This window comes from Macrotis lagotis, chromosome 1, assembly GCF_037893015.1.
Source record: "Macrotis lagotis isolate mMagLag1 chromosome 1, bilby.v1.9.chrom.fasta, whole genome shotgun sequence".
Lineage (NCBI taxonomy): Eukaryota > Metazoa > Chordata > Mammalia > Peramelemorphia > Peramelidae > Macrotis > Macrotis lagotis.
In genome coordinates, this window is record NC_133658.1 from 454,343,699 (window position 1) to 454,366,499 (window position 22,801).

A 22,801-nucleotide genomic window follows, 5' to 3' on the forward strand; every position below is an offset into this window, starting at 1 on the left:
TTATACTAAACTTATATTTGATAAATATCAAGATTTAAGTTTTTGGGATAAGAATTCAGTATTTGGAGAAACTAGAAAGCAGTCTGACAGAAACTTTGGTATAGACTGATGTCTTACACTATTTACCAGGAAAGGTCAAAATGGATTTATGATGTTATCTGTTGAAGAATTTTTGAATAAACAAGAAATAGAGATGATTGTAGTATATAAAAATGGGCAATTTTGATTATATTAAGTTAAAAAGATTTTGTACATATAAAACCAATGTAATTAAGATTATGAAGAAAACAGAATATTGGGAAGAAATTTTTATAAACAATTTCTTGGACAAGAGCCTCATTCACAGTCATGTATATAACACTGTCCAATTTCTAAGAATATGAGTCTTTTCCTAAAATGACAAATCAAAATACAGTGTCTATGGTTTCACTAAAATCTTTTAAAATTAAAGTTGGGCAGTCCTGTTCTATGTGATAGCATTTTATTTAAAATCTTTGAATTGATATTGTTATAAATGAATGAAAATAAAAACCTGCTAGAGAAAAAATTGTACATTTTATTCACAAACCTTGCAAGATACACCTTACAAGGTATGAGTACTTCACCTAGGGGTGAAGCATGAATTAGTCTTCAAAGTCAGGTAATTTATGGTCTTCAGAAACTCTTTCCCCTCCCTCTTGGATGTTCATAGGCTCTCAGACTTTGAGTTACAATCTAAAAAGTCCACCCATTCCATGATATGCCCCTAATTTGATCCCACACACATCATACTATGCATGATATGCTAAAGAACCCCAATCGTCACAGGGGGTGTGTGGGTTAATATTCAATTACCTAATTGTGCAAACTCAGTAGCATTAGGTCAAGATCTCTAGGTCACTCTTGACTGGTTGAGAATTGATTTGGGGTTTGGTATCCCTGGAATGGGATTAGGAAAACTCTTCGATTCTTGTGATTGGCTGGGCCATTCCCCCTTTGTAATGAATTCCCTAAAGGCTCCCCTCCACACCCTGTGAATACCAACACCCTACATTTCTCACAGATATTAACTGAAATATAGGTGATTAAAGCCTCAATTCTCTCAAATGAGAATAATTTGTATACTTCTGTTATCAATTTTTCTTTAAAATGTTAATAGATGTCCTGGATGACCTAATTTTTGCTCTTTGAGCTACAATTCCCCCCCAAAAAAAAAATATGTATTCCTAATTACCTCATCTCTGAGCTGCCATCACTTTAATGATGACCCTTATCCCATTGTTCAGGACTGTCAAAACTATTTGAAATCTGCCCATACTCACATTCCATTGTCTACCTTACTGATGCTCCTTGAAGGCACTAAATTGACTCTCAGGACAAGTGCAATCTGTGTTACTCATTCTTTAATCCTACCCTGGCACTACCCTAACTTCTCCCAACTTCCACAGATCAGACTCCAAGACAGACTTTAAAAGTCTTTCCTTGCTATCTTAACCTTTCTTAAGCAACTACAAGTAGTTTCCCTAAAATAAATCTAGCCCATTTGCAACAACCTTGCAACTCTCTTTAATTTATGCTACTCTCTCCCTACAATGTTTACTCCCAGATAACTGCTACATTCTTTTTTTTTAGGTTTTTTCACGGCAAATTGAGTTAAGTGGCTTGCCCAAGGCCACACAGCTAGGTAATTATTAAGTGTCTGTGACACAGCTAGGTAATTATTAAGTATCTGAGACCGGATTTGAACCCAGGTACTCCCGACTCCAGGATAGGTGCTTTATCCGCTACACCACCTAGCTAACTGCTACATTCTTGTAACTAGTCTTAATTTCCTTATTTACTTTGCTAGATTTCCTAATCACTGCTTATTTTCTCAGGCCAGACATTGACTCATTCTTATTCATTCTCATTCTCTCTCTCTCTTTCTCTCTCTCTCTTTCTCTCTCTCTCTCTCTCTCTCTCTCTCTCTCTCTCTCTCTCTCTCTCTCTCTCATCTTGCTACTTTGTGTATTTTCTACTTTTGAAGATATTCTATTTCTTTTGTGTGCTGTTTTGGTGTGTATAGTAGGTTTTGAGAACATTTTTCTTTCTCATTTTATTAGGATTTCACCTGGTTGGTTTGTTATTTTATTTGATTTTCTGCCCTCTTCCTTTTAAACATATTGGATAAAAGTTTAGCAATTTTGCACAGCTCTTCAAAGAACAAACTTCTACTCTTCTTTATCATTTTAGGGGTTTTCCAGATTCTCTATTTCTTTTCTAATTTCTAGCATCTCATCTTTTGTGTCTATTTTAGTTTATTTTTTTTAATGTGTAATGCTCATTAATCCTCTTTTTTCTGTTTTGTTAATATATGTCTCTATGGACATGAGTGTTTTTTTTCCCTGAGAACTCTTTTAGTTGTATTATAGAAATTTTGGTATGTTGTTTCCTCATTATAATACTTTCTTGAAATTATTAATTATTTCTATTGTTTGTTTACTGACTCATTTGTTTTTAAAAGTTTATTACTCAGACTCAGTACAGGTCAGGTATCTTTTATTTGTGTCCATGAACTATTTTTGCTTTTTTTTATTTCACTTTTTAGTGATTTGATTGATTACCTTTATGCCTATAATGAATGTTTATTATTTGTCTTTTTTAAAAGCAACTAAATGTCTTCTTATACAATCAATGTTTCCAAAAGTTCCATATGGTACTGATAAATACTTATGTTCTTTGGCAGTCCCATTTGGAAATTAACTCCTTGTTACTTTTAAGTAATACGGAATAAACTTTCGTGTTCCTATAAAAAAAATTGATGGAATCCTTCTATGAGCTCCAGTTTCTAAAAAAAATTGTTCATTTTGCTTTTCCCTTTAGTTTATCTTTCTGTTCAAATTTGAAATGATATTAAATTTTCTGGCAATTATATTACTACATTTGTCTTCTTATACTTCAATAAATTTTCTTTAAGAATTAGGTGTTGTGGCCTTGGGCAAGCCACTTAACCCCATTTGCCTTGCAAAAAAAAACCTAAAAAAAAAGAATTAGGTGTTAGTTGTACATGATTGTTCACTGCTACAGGGAAGGTAGAAAGAAAGGAGGGTGATAGAAAAATGTGGAACTCAAAAGCTAGCAAAAGGATGGATGTAGAAATTTACCTTTGACATTAACTGGGAAAAAAAATAAAATTTTTAAAAAGAATCAGGTTAAGAAATATGGAAGATTTGATATTAATATTAGTTTATTGTCTAAAGTTCCTTTTAGCATAATATAGTTTCCTTATGTATCTCCTTTTATGTTGTGGTTTTGTTGGATAGTATATATTTGCTTTGATGATTCATCCAATTCTTAATAAATTTTGGTGCAGTTTCTCATTTTCATTCTATTTGCCTTTATTTTTGAGGTGAATCATGTAAGAAATAGATGAGAGGGGCAGCTAGGTGGCAAAGGGGATAGAGCACTGGCCCTGGAGTCAGAAGTACCTGAGTTCAAATCTGGTGGCAGACACTGAATACTACTTAATAATTACCTAGCTGTGTGGCCTTGCACAAGCCACTTAACTCCATTTGCCTTGCAAAAATCAAAAAAAAAAAAAAGAAAGAAAGAAAATATGTTCTGGGGTTTGGTTTTCTTATCCAATCTGTTACTCTTTTCTTTGCTTTATTGAATTGTTTAATATATCACATTTAAAATTTTGATAGATTTGCATTTTCCTAACTTTGCTTCTTTAGATGGATGGTATAGATTCTTATTTTTATGATATATATAATGATTTTCTCCTCCATCATATTTATTTGACCTTTGCCATCTCTTTGTTGTCTTGCATACTTTTTCTTTGGAGTGGGTGAGGGGGGGGTGGGGGGAATCTCTTCATGTTCTTGCTGTTATTTTGTCATTTTTGTCCTTAATTTCTATGTTTACCTTTCTAGTATATATTTTCCAGAGTGTTTCCAAACCAAACAAATTAAGCTTTTTTTCTTCAGGTAATCATTCTCCCTCCTAGGAATCATTCAAATACCCCTTTTGATTGAATATCAATGTTTTTTTCACTAATGTTTAATCTCAGGTTTCCAGGGCATGTTGCCTTGGGTTTTATTTTGAACTCCTTTGCATTTCAGAACATATTATTCTATTCCTCCCTGTAATTTCTACTAGGTACAAATTTGTGTTTTTTAAATTTCCTTACTTCTAGTTGCTTGCAGTATTTGATGCAACTCAAATTGACAAATTTAACCATTATATGACTTGAAATTTAAAGCAAAAGTTTAGTTTTCTTTTGGTGTTTGGAAGCAATGCTTGAATTCTTTTCCTTGGTATTTTATTTTTTATCCTCTGAAGTAATAGAAAGTTTTCTTGTTTTATTTCTTGCATTGTAGTCATCAGGATTATTGAGTTGTCATGTTTTTGTGAGACATAATCCCTTAAATACCACCATTTGATCTTTCATCAGGATCAATAGGCTTTACCCAAAATCATATTGTCTTTTAATATTATTGCTTTTTTCTTTTCTTCTCCCCAAATGTCCATTTCTCTGCATTTACATTCCCAATTAGTTTATTCTCCTTTTTTCTTTCTTTGGTATGACTGGTTTCCCAGGATTCAAACTTTTCTACTATGCTCATTATTTTTTTGCTATGGAGGGCATAAATTCTGTTTTCACAGTTCTTATTTCTCTTTTAAACCAGTTTTGGAATATCTCTTGAAAATCTAGACAGAGTTAGAAATTTAAGAAGTTCCAAGTTTAAATCTGACCTCAGATTTGATAGCAGTGGGACCCTGGGCAAATCAGTTGACCTCTGTCTTGTTTCACTTTCCTCAACATTGTAAAATGGGGACAATAATGGCACCTACCTCCCAGGGTTGTTGTTGAGTATCAAATGAGATAATGCATCAAGTATGAAGCTAAGAGCTAGACACATAGTAGGTATTTAATAAATAATCTGTTTCACTCTCAGTTAACTGGAGAGCTCAGCAACAAAAGGCTGAGATACATACAGACCTATCTCATCGGGTTTTGATTTTCTTTTGTGTTACAAAATTTATTTATAATTATCTAGATTCTTAACTCATCTGAAGGCAACATTTCCTTCTGTTAATATCTTCCTCATTGTTTTTTTTCCATTTATGCTCATTTTACTGATTCTTCTTCCTCCTGATTTTTTGATTTGTCTTTCGTTTTCCTTGTATTCTACTTTCATTTACTTTCAGATTTTTTTCCCTTTTAATGGTAGTTTCCCCAAGGGCCAGTCCTCCAAGTTATCTCAGGCACCTTCCATATTTTATTGACTTCACAAGTATTTCTCAGTTTTTCACAGGTTTCACATATAACTTCTGGGAGGATAGAATTGGCCCCAGCTGGATACTGTGCTCTCTTTCATTCTGACTTGATGGACTTTGCCTCTGTTCTTTAATTCTTCGACTGAGCTATGCTGTGACACAGAGCACTACCAAGCTACTATCCAAGCCTAAGCAAGCTTATTTTTTTTTCATAGCACTGAAAAGAGGAAAGGGGATCAAGTTGATTTCTGTTGCAGGTCTCTGAGTAGTCTTAGGCATCCCTACTTAAGAGGCTTGGTGAGCAGTGGAGAAGTGATGCTGAGTGAGCATTCAAGGTTTGGGATTAAATGTTAGGATTTTGTTCAATAGTTTGTAGAATTTTGTTTTTTTCAGTGCACTTTTGATATTAGACTTCTCCGCTATTTGTTCATTGAATTAAATGTTGGAGACAGCTGAAATGGTTTTGACTCTTTTTGTTTAATCATGTTTTGGAGAAGTATGAGAAGTAGTGAAGATAAGAGAAAAAGTCTAGTCCTTTTAACTTTATTGGTCATGTGATACAGTCTTTTGTTTCTATTCACTTGTTGCTGTTTCCAAATTAATATATTTTCTTGTATTACTTTTTCCTGTAATATATCTTTTCTGTAAAGACAGTACTTTGTCTCTGGTTATTTTAAGTTAATCTACTTTTTAAAAAACTACAGTGATTGATTTTTTCTCTTCACCTTTGATCCCATTTGTCACAATTTTTGCTCCACTTGAAGTTTTCTTTAACTAATTAATTCGTTTGTCTTTCTTTCATCTAGTTATTTAGTTCTTCACCCTTTTTTCTCTCAGTTAAGTAATCAAGTACATTTCCCTTCTAACATTCTTCTTGTTTTCCATTAGTTTTTAAAATTTCATTTTATATAACTGTTTTCTTTAAAAGGCTTCTTTCCTCATTGTTTCATAAATCTTCCTATTCTGTCTTTATAGGACTTTGATTCTTAGATTCATGACCCTTATACTTTAATTCTTCCTATTCTCTGAATTTATCATGGAATTAAAGCTTTGAAGTTTAGTTGTTAAGATTTTTTTCTATTTGAAGTTCTTTTTTTTGCTAAGCAATGTCTATATTATTTCCTTATAGTTCTTGTACCCTTCCTCCCTTGTACCTGATTTAGAAATATTCCATGCAGGAGAGTATCACAGGAATTTCCCTATGTTTTGGTTATGTACATTAAACTTTATCTTTTTCATGTTAATTTTTTCCCATTTGTCATCATTAAATGTTCTCCTTGGTTCCATGCCCTCCCACTCTTCTTGTCAGCTGCTTTTCAGGAACTCTGATTTGCCTTTTCCATTAGCTAGATCAAAGATCTCCCTAATAACTGTTTTAAGACCATATCTCCATTTGTAAAGTATTTCCCTTCTCCTTTGAGAATATTTATCAGTGGTATGACCTACCATAATTTCCCCTTCCTCCTCTTCAAATCTCTCCTTTGTCTCTTAGCTCGTTCTATTATAACACAGGTTTTCTTCTTTCTGAAATAACACAGGAATTATTTCCCATTTCATTATTAGGATATATTCCTTTCACTTTATTAAGATTATAACATACATTCCCCTCTGTGAGATAAATGGATACAAGAGACATTTATTATAAAAGAATTCTTTTCAGTGATGGACTAGGTATACAATTGATCACTAAAATTTTTAAGTCTAATTAATAGGATCAGTATAACATCCTAAATAAATAAATGAATGAATGAATGAATAGATGAATGAATGAATGAATAAAATAATGAATAAGGCAGGAAAGGAACTGACTTTTGGAGAAAGATGCTGAATTAGTTTTGAAGTATTAGAAGTTTGATGTTACATCCTCTTTCAGCTGACATGTGACTAAAACTGGCAAGTGATAAGAGTTCATATACCTGGTTTCAATTTCCTTCTCTATCATATCAAATAAAAGGATACAATAGATGACTTCTAAGATCCCTTTCAACTTAAAAGATCTGCAATTCAGTAAAATGGAAGCTGGCTCTCCAAAATGGATAAGTTCTTAAAGGAAAATATAAAGAAAATGTTTAAGAGTTTCACTCATTCGTTCATCAAGTATTTGTTAAGTATGTACATATATGGTAAAGTGCTTATGAAATAAAAAAGAAAAAAAAACCTTTGATTTCCAGGATCTAAAATTGTTTTGGATAAAATCTTATAAATGAAAGGCTAGGTAGGAAGAGAAGAGAGAAAGGGAAGGAATGGAAACCAGTGAATAAAGGAAAGGACAAATATCCAAAGGAGGAGAGGCTGTAGCACAATCTTTGCACTAACATTTGTACATTACAAAGACCAAGTCCCAAAAGAGTTTCTAGATGAGAATTGTGGGTATAATGTAGAAAACTACAAAGAAGTAGATAGGGAAAAAAATCACTGAATTTGGTATTTAGGAAGGAATTGAAAAACCTTAAAAGAGCAGTTTCCAATAGAGAATAGAAATCAGAGTTTATGGATTTGAGTGGGTGGAAAGATTGAATGGAAGGGAAGGACTATATGTAGAAGGTACAAAGGCTCTTGTTTTGTTTTGTTTGTTGATACAGGAAGGACTTTTAGCCTTTTTGGAAGTAGAAAAGAGACATGAAAAAGGGGATTGAAAATTTGTATTCCGTCTCTGATTTCTGTTCAGTAATAAAGTGCATAAATGTGATTCTTTGCTAAAAAAAAAATACTAGAGTAAGGAGATAATAAAGGGAGAAGAGACAGAGGATAACCCTGAATAAGTTGGAGGGAGGAATAATGTCTTCTGAAACAGGAAAAACAGGAAGGGACCCAAAAGAGGTTGAGGAGAGGGGAGAAGTTAAAGAAATTCATATCAGATAATTTCATTTTTCTCAGGAAAATTAGAAGTGAAGTCAACAGATAGTATAGAATCTGAATTGGGGATATGGAGAAAACTGAAAAAATGATAGGAGATAGCATGCTAAGGAATTAAAGTGATCTAAGAGCTATTGAGCAGCAATGAGGGACCAGGTAAATTTGGACAGCCTGAATTTACAAAGGTACAGGTCTGAAGATGCAATGCAATGACTTTTTTCAGAGACACTACCTAGACTAGCAGCAAGAGCAATTAAAAGAATTAAAGGAAGTGAAATATGGGTCAGGGGGAGGAAATGGGGTGAGGTATGAGTTTGCAGAAATCAAGCCATGGTCAGTATGGTAGAAAAGGAAAGTCAAATTGAGAATGTTGATTCTAACTTTCTCAAGCCAGCTAAAGTCCTTAATAAAAAAAAATAAAAATAAAAATCAACAGCACGAGTCCAAGGATTCATACTGACCTGGGGTAAGCTAGAAGCATTTTACAAATGCTGACTTCTACCCATCTTCTCTTTGATTCCTAGCACTGAGCTTCTGCATGGTCTACACCTAAAGAGTCTCTCTCCCCTTGAGTCTTAGGACATGGAAGTAGTGTCTTTATCTCTAGTTTTGAATTTCATTAACCAAAGACACCCAAATTGAGTTTGGGAGAAAATGAAGACGAGCTCTGAAAACCTCCAGACAGCTTTGCAAATTATATTTAATCCATGACTGGCATATGACCTTTTCCTCCTGTAATTACATTATTGATAATTAACATTTACAAAAGGTTGTGGACAGAGTTATGTTGCCATAAATTATCATTTTCAACCTGGTGGGTTACATAGCTCAGAAATGGATATAATTTAGTTGGGAGATATTGTTATGTACTTTGTGCCCATGTAAATTCTGAGTAGAACTGTATACAAATTTCCTATTTATAATGTAGATATAACATCTTCCCAGGGGGGCAGGGGGGAACTTTTCCTTTAATACAACTGAAAAATGAGAAAATAGTCATTTAAAGCTTGAAGTATACCCTAACTTTTTGACTCTCCAACACAGGGTGTTCTGTCATTTAGGGCATTAATTAATTGCTAAAGTTTGCATCTGGTCAAGGTATATATACCAGTTGCATCAAATGAGTTTTATTTCTCTAGGCTTTCAAGTATGATAAATCCTCATACTCCCATTTTACAGGTGAGGAAACTAAGACTGGGTAAGGTTAAATTTATGACCAAAATCCTAACCAATAATCAGTATCTGATTCAGTGTGAAATTCAAGATATCCTTACCTTGAAGTTCATAATTTGCTATATCACCTAGCTAACCCAAATAATGTAGTAATGACTACCAGTAGATAAGCTATGACCACAAAAAGAGCATGAAAGATAACATATACCTCCAATGAGCCTTGCAACTACTTAGAAATGCCTCCCACTTTACAGGGCTAATATATGTTCCCTGAATCCAAAATCAAGTCTTATTTTTCTCTTATGCCAAACAGAGGTTTTCACATAGTAAATGTTTAATAAATTTTATTGACTTGAATTGAATAGAACAGCAACTAAATGAAGCACTTCTTCATTCCAAGAGCAGAATTCCAACTATTCCTGATAGAAAATTAATATAAAATATTAGGAAAGAGAGGGAATTGAAGTTAGAAATCTCTAAAATCAAGAAATCTAAGATCAAAATTGGTGGGGGAACAGTAAAATGCCAATTTGATTAGGATCTAAGTCATCATCACTAGACTTGAGAGGCAGCATGGTATAGGAAACAGAAAGTCAGACTCAAGATAATTTGGGTTCAAATTCTTCTTCTGCCATATACTGACTCTAAGCAAGTCATATAACTGAGACTACTAATTGGAAGATAAGTATTCATTGGCACAGAATCAAGGAGTTTCCTCATAGGTAGCTCCTTACACTAGGGAAATCATGTCCCAACCACATCTTGGCAGGAAAAAAAAATGACTAACTTATCAGACCTGATTCATGAAAAGCACAATTTATTCAGAAAAACAGAAAGATTTGCATAAAGTGATGCAGACAGAAAAGAAGAGCCAAAATTACAGTATATAATACTAGTTTACATTTATATTGGGCTTTAAGACTAGAAAAAATTCAGAGGTACAAAACTCTGATCAAATATTTTAGTCACTGTTACTACCAATCTATTGCAGTTAAAGGAAACATGGCATGATAGAAAGAAGAATCTGATATCAATAGACCTAGGTTCAAATTTCAGCTCTGTCATTTGTAACCTATATGACCTTGGTCAAGTCATATCCTCATCTACAAAATAGGAGGGGGAAGAGGTCCAATGACTAGAAGACCTCAAAGACCCCTTCCAGTGCACAATTTGTGTCTATATACCTCCATTCTATTATATGTAACCTGTTTTCTTGAGGACTGTACTTTGGATTCATAAAATAGATTTCAAGGTATAAGAGACCACAGAGGGACACTGATTCTAAGTCCCTCCTTTTAGAGATGAATAAATTGAGATTAAGTGATTTTTTCAGGGTCACACAGCTAGTATATATCTGAGGCAAGATTTTTAACTCTAGTTTTTCTTACTGAGCCAAACAAAATCTCCACAATCTCATCTAGCTAGAGTGATGTCAGTTGGATTAAAACAAAATAATTTATTTTGAAAAGAAAAGCATAGTTTAACTTTTCTTGGAGGTATCAGACTACAAATTTTTCAAGTTCAGGGGGAGAGAAAAGGAAAGTAATATTTTCAATGGATCTTAAATTAACTTTAATTCAACAAGAAGCTATTAAGTACTCACTATGTGAAAAGACTGTTCTGTGACTGAATATTAGGATTTGAAAGCTACAATCCCTAATTATCAGGAACTTATTAGGTAGCTGGAGAAGCTGAAGTAAAAAAATGGCATAAATCCATAATATCTACAAATGACTCATTAATGTGATTGAAATGATAAAAGGAGATAATATTGGTAAAGTTCTTAGCACAGGGACTGATACATAATAGATACTTAATAAATGTTTGTCTTAATGTATTTTTCTCTAAAAAAAGTTACATTATATAGGTATTCAAGTCACATTATTAAATGGAGATGAGTTTGAGATCCCAGTTGGAGGAGAAACAGAAAAGTATAATAGGGACCCTACCTTCAAGAAGAGATTTTAAAAAGTATGGGTGGTGAGGAGAGAGGGCTCTGTAAAAGGTCAGAAGAAGAAAGGGATGTTTTGTTTTCAGCTGGAAGGGATGGAGATTCATAAAGGAAACTTTGTAGGATGGATACTATTTAAATAGGCGGCAATCCCTTCCAGCTTTTATTTTCAATGCTTTTAAGTCATCTGAATTATAATGCTTCTATCTTAGGAAATAATAATAACTGATTTTTAAAAATAACCAGTTACTAATAGATTTTTTTCATGTTTATAAAGCAGTGCTCTCAGGGTATGTTGGAAGGGTCATTAGCAATTAAGTATAGATAGACAATAACCATTTTGATCCTGAGAAGGCTTCATAGTAGACAGCAATTCTGAGATGAATATCCAAAGATGGATAGAAAAAAAAAGATGGTGGGCATTGGCAGAGGACTGGAAAGTGTAGGGGATGGATCATTATGAAGAGTAGCTCACATATCCATAGTTCCTTAAGGGTTATTGAAAATTTTTCTCCCAACAAGTCTATGAGATAGAGGGAAGATGTGGGATAGAAGAAGAAACTAAAGTTCAGAAAGTAAGATCATAGCTCTAATAAGTACCAAAGACAGGACTCAAAATAAGGACTTCAGATCTTAAATCCAAGGTTCTTACTACTTTATCCTGTCTCATCCAGCTGTATTGGAGAGTAACTGAATGCATACTTTTTAAATTTTGTTTTATGGGGTTTTTCTTTTGCATGTTTTTCCCTTTTGTTCTGATTCTTTTTTCACAACATGACTAATATGGACATGTTTAAACACTATAGTACATGTATAACCTATAGCAGATTACTCAATGTCAATGAGAGGGGAGAGGGAAAGAAGAGGAAGATTCAAAATCTTACCCTCTTTGAATATAATTTGAAAAAATAAAAATTAAAATTAAAGAAATGATGAGCCTGATGATTTTAGAAAAACATGGATAGATGTATGAATTAATGAAAATCAAAATGAGTAGAACAGTGTTGTATTCAGTAACAACAATATTATTTTAAATAGAACAATTTTGAGCAACTAAATTATAAATACCCAAATTAACTACAAAGTACCCATGAAGTAGATGCTATCTACAGTCAGAGAAAAAAACTGATAAATATGTGTATAAAAGAACAAATACATATGTTTACATATTTATGTCTAATGATAGTTATTGCTAAGGTAGAACAGAAAGGAGGGAGGAAAAATATATTAAAATTATAACCTTAGGGGAGGGCAGCTAGGCGGTGCAGTGGATAGAGCACCAGCCCTGGTCAGGAGGGCCTGAGTTCAGATTTAGCCTCACACATTTTTATAATCACCTAGCTGTGTGACCTTGGGCACACTTAACCCCATTGCCTTAAATAAATAAAAATGTTTAAAAGATAATAACCTAATTACATTAACCTTATTATTGCCATTTTATGTACCCTTGCATCGTTTTTTTTAAATTACTATTGTGGAAATGATTGTTTTATTCCATAAGTTAAAAATAAATGGGGGGGGGGGGCAGCTAGGTGGCATAGTGGATAAAGTACTGGCCCTGGAGTCAGGAGTACCTGAGTTCAAATCTCAGACATTTAATAATTACCTAGCTGTGTGGCCTTGGGCAAGCCACTTAACCCCATTTGCCTTGCAAAAACTTAAAAAAACAAAATAAATAAATAAATAAATGGGGGCGGCTAGGTGGCACAGTGAATAAAGCACCGGCCTTGAAGTCAGGAGTACCTGGGTTCAAATTCAGTCTCAGACACTTAATAATTACCTAGCTGTGTGGCCTTGGGCAAGCCACTCAACCCCATTTGCCTTGCAAAAACCTAAAAATAAATAAATGAATGAATGAATAAATAAATGAAATAATTTTTAAACAAAAGATGAAATTGTTTTTGTCAGGGGGAAAACAGGGGGAAGGGAGGGAGGGAGAAAAATGTGAAACTCAAAACCTTACAAAAATGACTTATGGAAACAATCTTTGCATGTATTTGGAAAATTAAATAAATAAGATATATATTTTTTAAAAAAGAAACAATTTCAATAGAGAGTCTGGACAAGGATGAAGATCATATGAATAGCAAGAATTATTATGATGAAGGACCTTCCCCTATTAAGAGTAAGGTTGGGGAGAAGCAAGATTTGGCAGCTGATTGTATACGGAGATTAAAGAAAAGTAAAGAGTCAAGAATAATTCCTACATTGTGAACCTAAATGGCTGGAGGCATGGTGATATCCTAGGCAGATTAGGAGAAAGAATAGGTTTGGGAGGAAAGATTATAAACTCTGTTTTGAACTTGTTGAGTATGAGGAGTCTTGCCCAGTCTCACAGAGAAGGAATGTAACATTTGTCAAATCACTGCACCTCTTTTCCTCAGTTTCCTCAAGTGGCAAATGAGGGGATTATACTATTCTTATTGAACTACCTTTCTTTTTCAAATAATATATTGATGATAAAAGGTAGGATAATATATTCTAATGTTTGAGAATTTAAAATATCATCATTTTAAGTCAATGTAAAATCATAGAGCAACTTGGTGCGCAGTTGATAGAATATGGGACCTGGAATCAAGAAGACTTTAGTTCAAATACAACATCAGATACTTATTAGCTGGGTGACCCTGAGCAAGCCATTTAATTCTGTTGGTCTCAGGATGAAAAACTACTTCTGTATTTTTGCTAAGAAAACCCCAAATGAGGGTCACAAATGTTCAGATACAACTGAAAGTGAACAACAACTACAAAATTATAGAACAGTGCTAAGGTTCAACTATTTTGTACTTGTGATAATTTTTTCAGATCTCTTGATGATCTAGTTGATTTAACCCATGAATGAGTTTGAATTTGTAGGTTCTTCTTGATAGGGAGTTCTTCCTTTTCAGTGAGCCCCATCTATCAGCAGGAACACACTATATAATGCAAAGAGCTCTAAACTTAGAACCAGAAAACCTGGTTAAAAATCTTGGTTGTACTATGCACTCCCTGTGGGACCTCAGGCAAACCATGTCTCTCTGGGTCTCAGTTTCTTCTCTTAAATGAGCAGGTTGGACTAGAATCTAGACACTATATTAATCTCAAAGGTTGTTTCTAGCTTCCAGACCTAGTCTTTTTTCCTATCTACACAAGTACTTATTCATTCAGCTGAAGAAAGACCTACCAATTAGAAGAGAGTAAGAATATTTGACAAGACAGTAACTAATTGAGATAACAGATAGAAGTGCTAGACCTATCATCCTGAAGACTGAGTTAAAATCCCTTTCTTTGTTATATAGCCAAGAGTAAGTCACTTAACCTCTTCCTACCACCCAGGGTTGTTGTGAGGACAAAATAAAATATCATTTTGTAAAGTGCTTTGCAAACTTTCAAGCTTTAGGCAAATGCTAATGGTTAGTACTATTGTTTTCTTGTTGTTGCCATTGTTATGTCAAGCTAGAAAAAAGAAACATCATAAAATGGACTGATTTATTCTAGGGGACATATCCCATCAATCATAAGATCCATGAGGAGTCTTGAGCTGTGGCAAATAGTGATAAGAAAAGTATTTCTCTGACCTTAGGTTGTGTTCTTTTATCAGCCAATCTAGTAAAATTCACTGATCTAGCCTTAGTGAATTCCATGGAAATAAAAATCTATATATGAGATATAGCTTTAGAAAGTGTTAAAGTCAGAGCTAATTCAAATGAATGGATAATTTCAAGGAGTCATGCATTGACTGAAAACATGTATGTTCTGTAATGTGGTATTAGTATGTACTTGTACTGACTCCCAAGTCAAGAACAAACTGTTTGGTGTTTGAACAGTTTTCTCTAAGATGTATTCCTTTTATGATTCTCTAAAACTTCATGCACTGGACACTTCACATTAGATCAGTATGAAGTGTATTTCTAATGCATTTGATCCTCTCTTTCCAGAAAGAGTTTGATAAGAATAGTAATCCCTTCATTTTCCACCTGAGAAAACTGAGGAAAAGAGGTAAAATGACTTGTCCAAGGTTATATTCTTTATCTGTGAGAATGGGTAGATATCTCATACCCATTCAAAAGAAGGGGATTCATTTAAGCTAATGACAAGAGAGGAAAACTTTGTTGTCTGAAGGAAAAGGCACAGGTTTAGACCAAAACCCTAGATAGAAAAAAAAATCTGGCCTAAAGAAAGAGTAAGTGCAATAAGGAAAGATTCTCAAATCCATTTGATTCTCAGGATAGGACCAACCCAGATGTTAAGTACTGAGGTCTCAGAAATAAAAATCAGTAAACAAAAATATATGAATAATTAATTAAGGATTTTTATAATACCAAAGGTAGCTAAGAGTCAAATATAGAAGAGGATCTCTCTAAAATACCCATAATGAAACTTCAAAGGGAAAAAAAAGTTTACCCCAAGACAATTAGAATTATATGAAAAAAAATTTTATGCAAGTTTAGAAAAGATATTATAGTGGAAGCTAAGTGGTGCAGTGGATGGAGCACTGGCCCTGGAGTCAGAAGGACCTGAGTTCAAATCCAACCTTACATACTTAATAATTACCTAGCTGTGTGACCTTGGGCAAGTCACTTAACCCCCCCATTGCCTTGCAAAAACAAAAAATATTATATAATAAATTTAAACTAAGGAAGAAAGAATTGGAAAGAAGAATATCAGCTCCATAGAAGAAAAACCTTTACTCTAGTAACAAACTCCCTAAAAAATCAGACTGAACAAAGTACAATTTAATGACTTCAAGACACAATAAGAATTCTTAAAACAAAGTTTTAAAAGAACAAAAAAGAAAATAGAGGAAAATGAAATTTATATCACATCAAAAACAACTGGATATTTTGGAGGGGATGGGGAATAGATGGCATTTTTATAGTCTACTATGTATCACTCATTGTGCTAATTGCTTTACAAATATTATTTCATTTCATCCTCACAACAACTCTGAGAGATAGGTACTAATAATTATTTTAGTTTTATACTTGAGGAAGCTTAGAAACACATCAAGGACAGATAACTTGAAAAATCATACATTCATTAACTGAAATCTGTTACATTAAAAAATAGGACCTAGATATCACATATGAAGAAGTTGTTAAAGAATATTGCCCAGACATATGAGAAGAGAGTGATATGAAAATAGAATCTACCCATTTCCTCCTGAAAGAGACCCAAGAAGCCTAAACTTTTTGAGATCAAGAGAGTTTCAGTTTTTACCTAAAGATAAATATCCCCAAAGCTCACATGTAATAAACCAGGAATAGAGGTATAATTGAGTTACCATCTCCTGTACATGTCAGCTTCTTCCCAGAGTTTTTCCCTCTCCCTTCCGGGATCTGAAGACAGTCTGGAGATGAATACGTTCTTCCTTGAAAGTGGAAGTCAGAAGATCAAGATTTCTCCTTTCTCAAGCTCTTAACAGTTTCACTCTACCCTTCACAATTGGGACACTGAATACAATCAGTCTTTATTTAGTCTTATGCAAATAGACTTTGAGTCAGAGGTTAAATACATTCATAATTTTGAAATTAAAAGTGACAATATAAACAAATTATAGGAATAAGGAAGAAATTATCTCTCTGATCCTTGGATAGGGGTGAGAGAGGCTCACAGAAGGTGAAACAGACAATTTTGATTATATATTTAAAAGAATAAACAAAATCAATGTCACTAAAATTAGAAGAGAAGCAGGTAACTAAGGAAAATCTTTGCAGCAAGTTTTTCTGATATAGAGTTCATTTCCAAGATATGTAAGAGACAGCTTCAAATTTATAAGATGAAAAATCATTCCCCAATTAATAAAAAGAATAGGAACAAATAGTGTTAGAGGAAGAATTCCAACATATAAATAGTCATAAAAAATGTTCCCAATCGTGAATAGAGTAATGCAAATTAAAGAAACTGAGGGAAAATGAGAAATGTTGAAGGGAATTTCACAAGCTAGGCTTTTTGGAGAAGCAGCAAGATAGTAAGTTCCACTACTTCTGTGAATACAGTGGTATCAGTGATACCACTACCTGGTCAGTACTCCAAAAGGTTAAAAATAAGGGGGGGGGGGAGGAAAAGGACAAAAATATACAAAAATATTTGTAGTAGCTTTCTGTGTTGGCAAAGAACAAAGCTAAAAGGGAATCTTCCAATTTTGAAATAATTATGGAATATAATATAATAATGCAAATTATGGAATATAAATATGATGGAATATTGAGCTGTGGTGAAATGGATGATGGGTGTTTTCAGAGTGAGCAGATAAGGAGAATTTGATATAATGAACAAATAAAACACAATAATAACTTTAAAAGACAATTAACATAATGATCAACCATGATTTCTAGAGGTTTCATGATAAAACATACTCCCTGTTTCCTGAAAGAGGTAGTGGACTCAGGATGCAAAATGAGACATATTTTTAGATATGGTGTAGCCAATGACTACTTGAGTTCAGTTCTGCCTATAAGGAATCATTATTCACACTCAGGAAAGCAGGGGTGGGAAAAAAATGAAACTTCATTAAAAGAAGAGCCATCAAGCAGAGTTGACTGGGCCAGAAAGTCAGAGGCAACTCAAAGGCCAAGCAGAGATCCCACCCAGATTTTTATAATCTTGTCCTTATCCAGAGGGCAAAAATTGGATTCCCTTCCCTTTACTGGACCCAGAATTAGGTAGAGAGTGAAGCCTAAGGACATCAGGATACAAATTTTACATTAAACAATGAATCAATGGTAATCAATTTACATCTCAAGAGTAGGGAACCTCCACCCAATTTAACAAGATTTTAGCAGCTTTTAGGATTTCAAATTTTGTTTCTGCTACATTCATAATTCTCTACTTCTAGTCAATTTATATCTCAAGAGTAGAAACCCTCCACTCAAATTAACAAGATTTAACAGGCTTTAAGATTACAAATTTTGTTTCAGTTACATTCATAATTCTCTACATCTTTTCCCTGCATCAATAGACAATGTGGGAATTTATTTTTCTTGACTATGCATAATAGTTACAAAGCTTTTCTTCATCAATGGTAAGGGTTGTTATGAGACTGACAAAATAGTTTTTTACTAATAGAAAAAAGATTTTTAGAGACAGTTCATTTTCTGTGTTTCTCATTGTACTTCTCAATCTCATTTTCTTTTATAATTTCCTTTTTCCTACACACTAGGGAAAACATTCTAATCCTGAGTATTGCATTAGTTTCTTAATGTTCTTCTCTGCATTTAATTTGATATTTTATCTTTTAGCTTCTTTTATTTGTTATTCCCATCTGCTTGGGATTAGGAATTACATTTTCTTCATTTCAAAAGCATTCCAGAGATAAAAACCTTCATAAATGCTATCAAGGAATTTTACAGTGTTCTAGAGAAGCAGATAAAGGTAAATAGCAAATAATGGTGGCTTATTTGACCTAAACCCACCCAGCAGCTATTTGAATCTGGCTTCTGGAAGTGTAATATTGGAAATATTGGAAATTCTGCTACTGAAAGCCTCCATTTTAGAGAGCATCTCAGACCAATCAACCTTAATACCCCTCCAGTCTGTGATTCTAACCACCCCACTTCTCAGTTTCCTTTTGTTTATAATCTTCCCCCATTAGAATGTAAACTCCTTGAGGGCAGGGACAAATTTTTTGTGTTTTGTACCCCCCCCAATGCCATGCTTAACAAAGTGCCAGGCACATAGTATTATTGCTGCTGGAGCAGGTGAGATAGGAAAATCCAAGACAGTAGGGGTATGTTTTGGTGACGAAATCCCCAAACTTTGACTGGGAAGGTAATAAAGGCTTAGACTTTAATTCACAGGTTGCACAAAAGTTTTACAAGCTACTACAAAAATTTCACAAGCTAGGATCTTTGGAGTAGCAGCAAGATAGTAAGTTACAGTATTGCTATAAACTAAAGGGAAAAAGGCTAAAGTGAAGGCAGGAAATCACTGATCCCTAATGACAGAGAGCAGTCATGTGGAAAAATCATGCTTTGGTTCTTTAAGTGAGTTTTTAAGAATATAGTTAGGTACAAGTTAAGTTAAAGAAAGTGAGTTTTTTAAAGGCACAAATTAAGTTCTTATTAAAGGAAATTATAATATTTCTCTGAGCTCAGAGTTCTGCTTCAGCACAATCCCGAAAGTTTCACTCTGAATAGAAAGATAAAATCCCAATAGGACTAATAATAGTTTAACTGAAAGTCTCTTTCTTAGTGTACCACAGAGAGAAATATAATGTGAGATCTGATATCTGACTGTTATTTTCCCTTTTTTTCCAGTTTCTATGAATCAATCTGTATATGCTGGTTTGATGTTCCATTAATTACAAATGTATTCTTTAACTGCCTATCTCTTAACTTGAAAAAAGAGAAATATGTTATTTCAAATTCTGGCTCCCTTACTTACTAGTTATATGACTGTGGGAAAAAAAAAAAGCACTACTTCTCTGAGTCCCAGCTTCCTCAGCTTTGAAATATTCTCACTTTCTATCCTTCCCCATAGAGTTTTTGGAGGCAAATACTTTTTAAATCACAGAGCAATATAGAAATTGTGTAGTTTTATTATTATTTCACAAATATATACCCACAGCATCTAGTATTGTTCTGTGCACCCATTAAGTTCTCATAAATGTTGCTGATTGGATGCTAATTATCTCTTATATAAAAAGAAAACCCATCAGGGAAATTGTATTACTTGTAAAAAGTGAAGAGTCTTGATTCCATATAATTGATGATGAACCACTCTTCCCTTCTTTCGGTAAAGGGGCAAGGGATTTCAGGAGGAGAATGATGAATTTGGTTACTATTAGGCCTACTATAAATAGTTCCTGCTACAAGTCCCATAATCATCTCTTTAATTTTCATTTCATCTGTTGCATCACTTATAGTAAGTATTTTGATTGAAAATAAAATGCCTTCAAGGTCTGATCTGCCTTTGAGATCATAGGAACTAGAGCTCAAGGGCACATCAGACATTACCTCCTTGGAGTCTAATTTCCTATTGTGGTGACAGGGCAAAAAGTTGAATTCTAATATTCATATACTTGCTGTGTAAGCTTGGGCAAGTCACTTAGCTTCTCTTCTCAGAAGAGAGTGGATTAGAATGGCCTCTAATGTTCCTTCTAGGTAGGGAACCCTGACTTTATCAGAGATAAGAAACCAAGAGCAGATAAAATGACTTTTCTAAGGACACTCAGGTGAGTAAAAAGCACCATTTCATACTAATGTCAATTCTTAATGTAAAAAAAGTCAAATAAGCTTCTAAAACTCTCTTCCCAAGGGAAGAAATAAATTAGATTGTTTTTATAAGGAAAAAGAATATTTATCACTTTTCTGGGATCACTGAATGTCTCATTAACATCCAATGAGGTCAACATAATAAAAACAGATACTTTGTACTCCAGGGTGGCCTTTTAAAAAGTCAATCCAATGGAAAAGTAGAATGCACATTTAACTGGTAAATACTAGGCAAACCAATGAGCTTTAGCAAATACTTCAATTTGGAAAAAAGCCTAATTCTTACAAATAAATGTTGCTCAAATGGAAACATTGCCTTCTCTTAGAAGATTGTTCTGGAGTAGAAAGAGAATAGGCATGGCTTTATTACTTCCTCATTTTGTAATCTAGGGCAAATCACTTCCCTCAGGCCCTTCATCTATAAAATAGATTAATACACTGGAGCATCTAGGTGGTGTGGTGAATAGAGCACTGACCCTGGAGTCAGGAAGACTGGAGTTTGAATCCTATCTCAACACTTGATACTTACTAGCTATGTGACCCTAGAAAAGTCACTTAACCAGGACTGCCTTGCAAAAATAAAAATAATAATAATCCCTATTATTGTTATTATTATTATAATACTCTCTCCTTCAGAGTAGTTATAAGGGAAGTCCTCTGTAAAACAGACACAAAAAAGTATCACTGAAATGTAAGCCTCCATCCTTATTTTTATAGCAAATCTCTCTCTGATTCCTTCCTTTCCATGGTCTCTGAAATTGGATCACTCAGAACTTTTCACAGAATGCCTCCTCCCTGACCTATGAAATTCCAAGTTAGCCTTTCAAGATCAAACTATATGCTATCATTTCCAGGAAGCCTTCGATCCTCTTCGGATTTGCAGAATATTGATTTAGAGCATTTTGAGTTGTTAGAATTAGATAAGCAGTGTGAATTCTCAAAATAGCTCAGTGCAATGAAAAGAGTGCTGCTAGATTAGTAATTGGTTTACTTGGTCTTAAAATTGGACCTTTTGCCTACTAATGGCAAGCCAGTTTAGCTGAAGTGAACTCATCTGAAGTAGGGAATTGAACTTGTCTATAGGGTCATAGAATTAGAGCTGGAAGGGACTTCTGAAACCATCTGAGCATAAATCCAGCAAGGCTAAATAATCTGTCCAAGGTCACACAAGTAGGAAATAGTAGCTCCAGGATTCAAAACGAGTCCTCCTACTCAAAATCTAGCTCTAAGTAAACCCACTTCATGTTGCCCAGAAACTCCTCTGTTCTAGCTAAACCCTTGACAAAGAACTCTCCTGGGAACTGAGCAGCTCTAGCTTATGGGAAGACATACACACACACACACACACACACACACACACACACGGGAAGACATACAGACACATACACACACACACACACACACCCACAGAGAGAGAGAGAGAGACAGACAGACAGACAGAGACAGAGAGACAGAAAAAAGAGACAGAGAGAGGAGAGAGAGACAGAGACAGAGGAGAGACTCAGAAAGACAGAGACAGAGACAGAATGAATAAAATTTACTTTCAGAGGTTTTTTGGTCAAGACTCAGAGTCACAGGATTTCAAAGTTACAAGAAAACTATTGGAAAATATTTAATTCAACCTTCCTTGAACCCCTTTTATTAGCAAATCCAACCTCTACTTACATACCAAGGGTTGAATGTTAATTTAGATGTCAAAAAATGTGAGGATTTGAAGCTGTTTCTAACTACCAATTTCAGTTTCCTGTTTGTGTTCTTGTTTTGTTGTTTTCCCCCACAGTTTGTTGCTCACCCCAACTGCCAACAGCAGCTGCTTACCATGTGGTATGAGAACCTCTCAGGTTTACGCCAGCAGTCCATAGCGGTGAAGTTCTTGGCCGTCTTTGGGATCTCCATTGGTCTTCCATTCCTTGCCATAGCCTATTGGATCGCCCCCTGCAGCAAGGTACAGGCACTACTGAAGATTCATGGGGTCTCAGGTTTTTGTTTTACCTTCTAGCTTCTTAACATGAGTCATTTCTCATTGTCCCCAACTAATCCTTTTCTCCAGAACCTCCCATTTACAGCCTCACAAGATAAATTCTTATGTTTTCCTTTGCCAACCCAGAAGAAAAAAGTTTTTAATATTCTTTAAATTTTATTTCTGATTAAAAGAAAAAGAATTCAGGGTGAAAAAAATGTCAGTGAGAGAAGTAAGGAATGAGTGAGATACAGAATGTAGGATGACAGATAACAGGGAAGAGAAAGAATAAACACTCTATTACTCCCTGTGAACTCTGTAAGTCTCTTTTCTGTTCTTGCCACATTGACGTTTCTCTTTGGTTGCAAGAGGAAGGAATCTATATTCTTCCATTGCCTTATAAAATCAACAGAAACCTCTTTGTTA

General features: G+C 34.2%; 1 protein-coding gene across 1 annotated transcript in view; it reads left to right on the plus strand.

Moving 5' to 3' along the window:
• The window catches only part of TRPC7 (transient receptor potential cation channel subfamily C member 7), a 280,328-nt gene that overhangs the window by 150,445 nt on the left and 107,082 nt on the right, over nt 1–22,801 (plus strand). Inside the window, exon 4 of the mRNA XM_074209695.1 lies at nt 22,196–22,360. Within this exon, the coding sequence (XP_074065796.1) occupies nt 22,196–22,360 (165 nt within the window). The remainder of the gene's footprint in view (nt 1–22,195; nt 22,361–22,801) is intronic.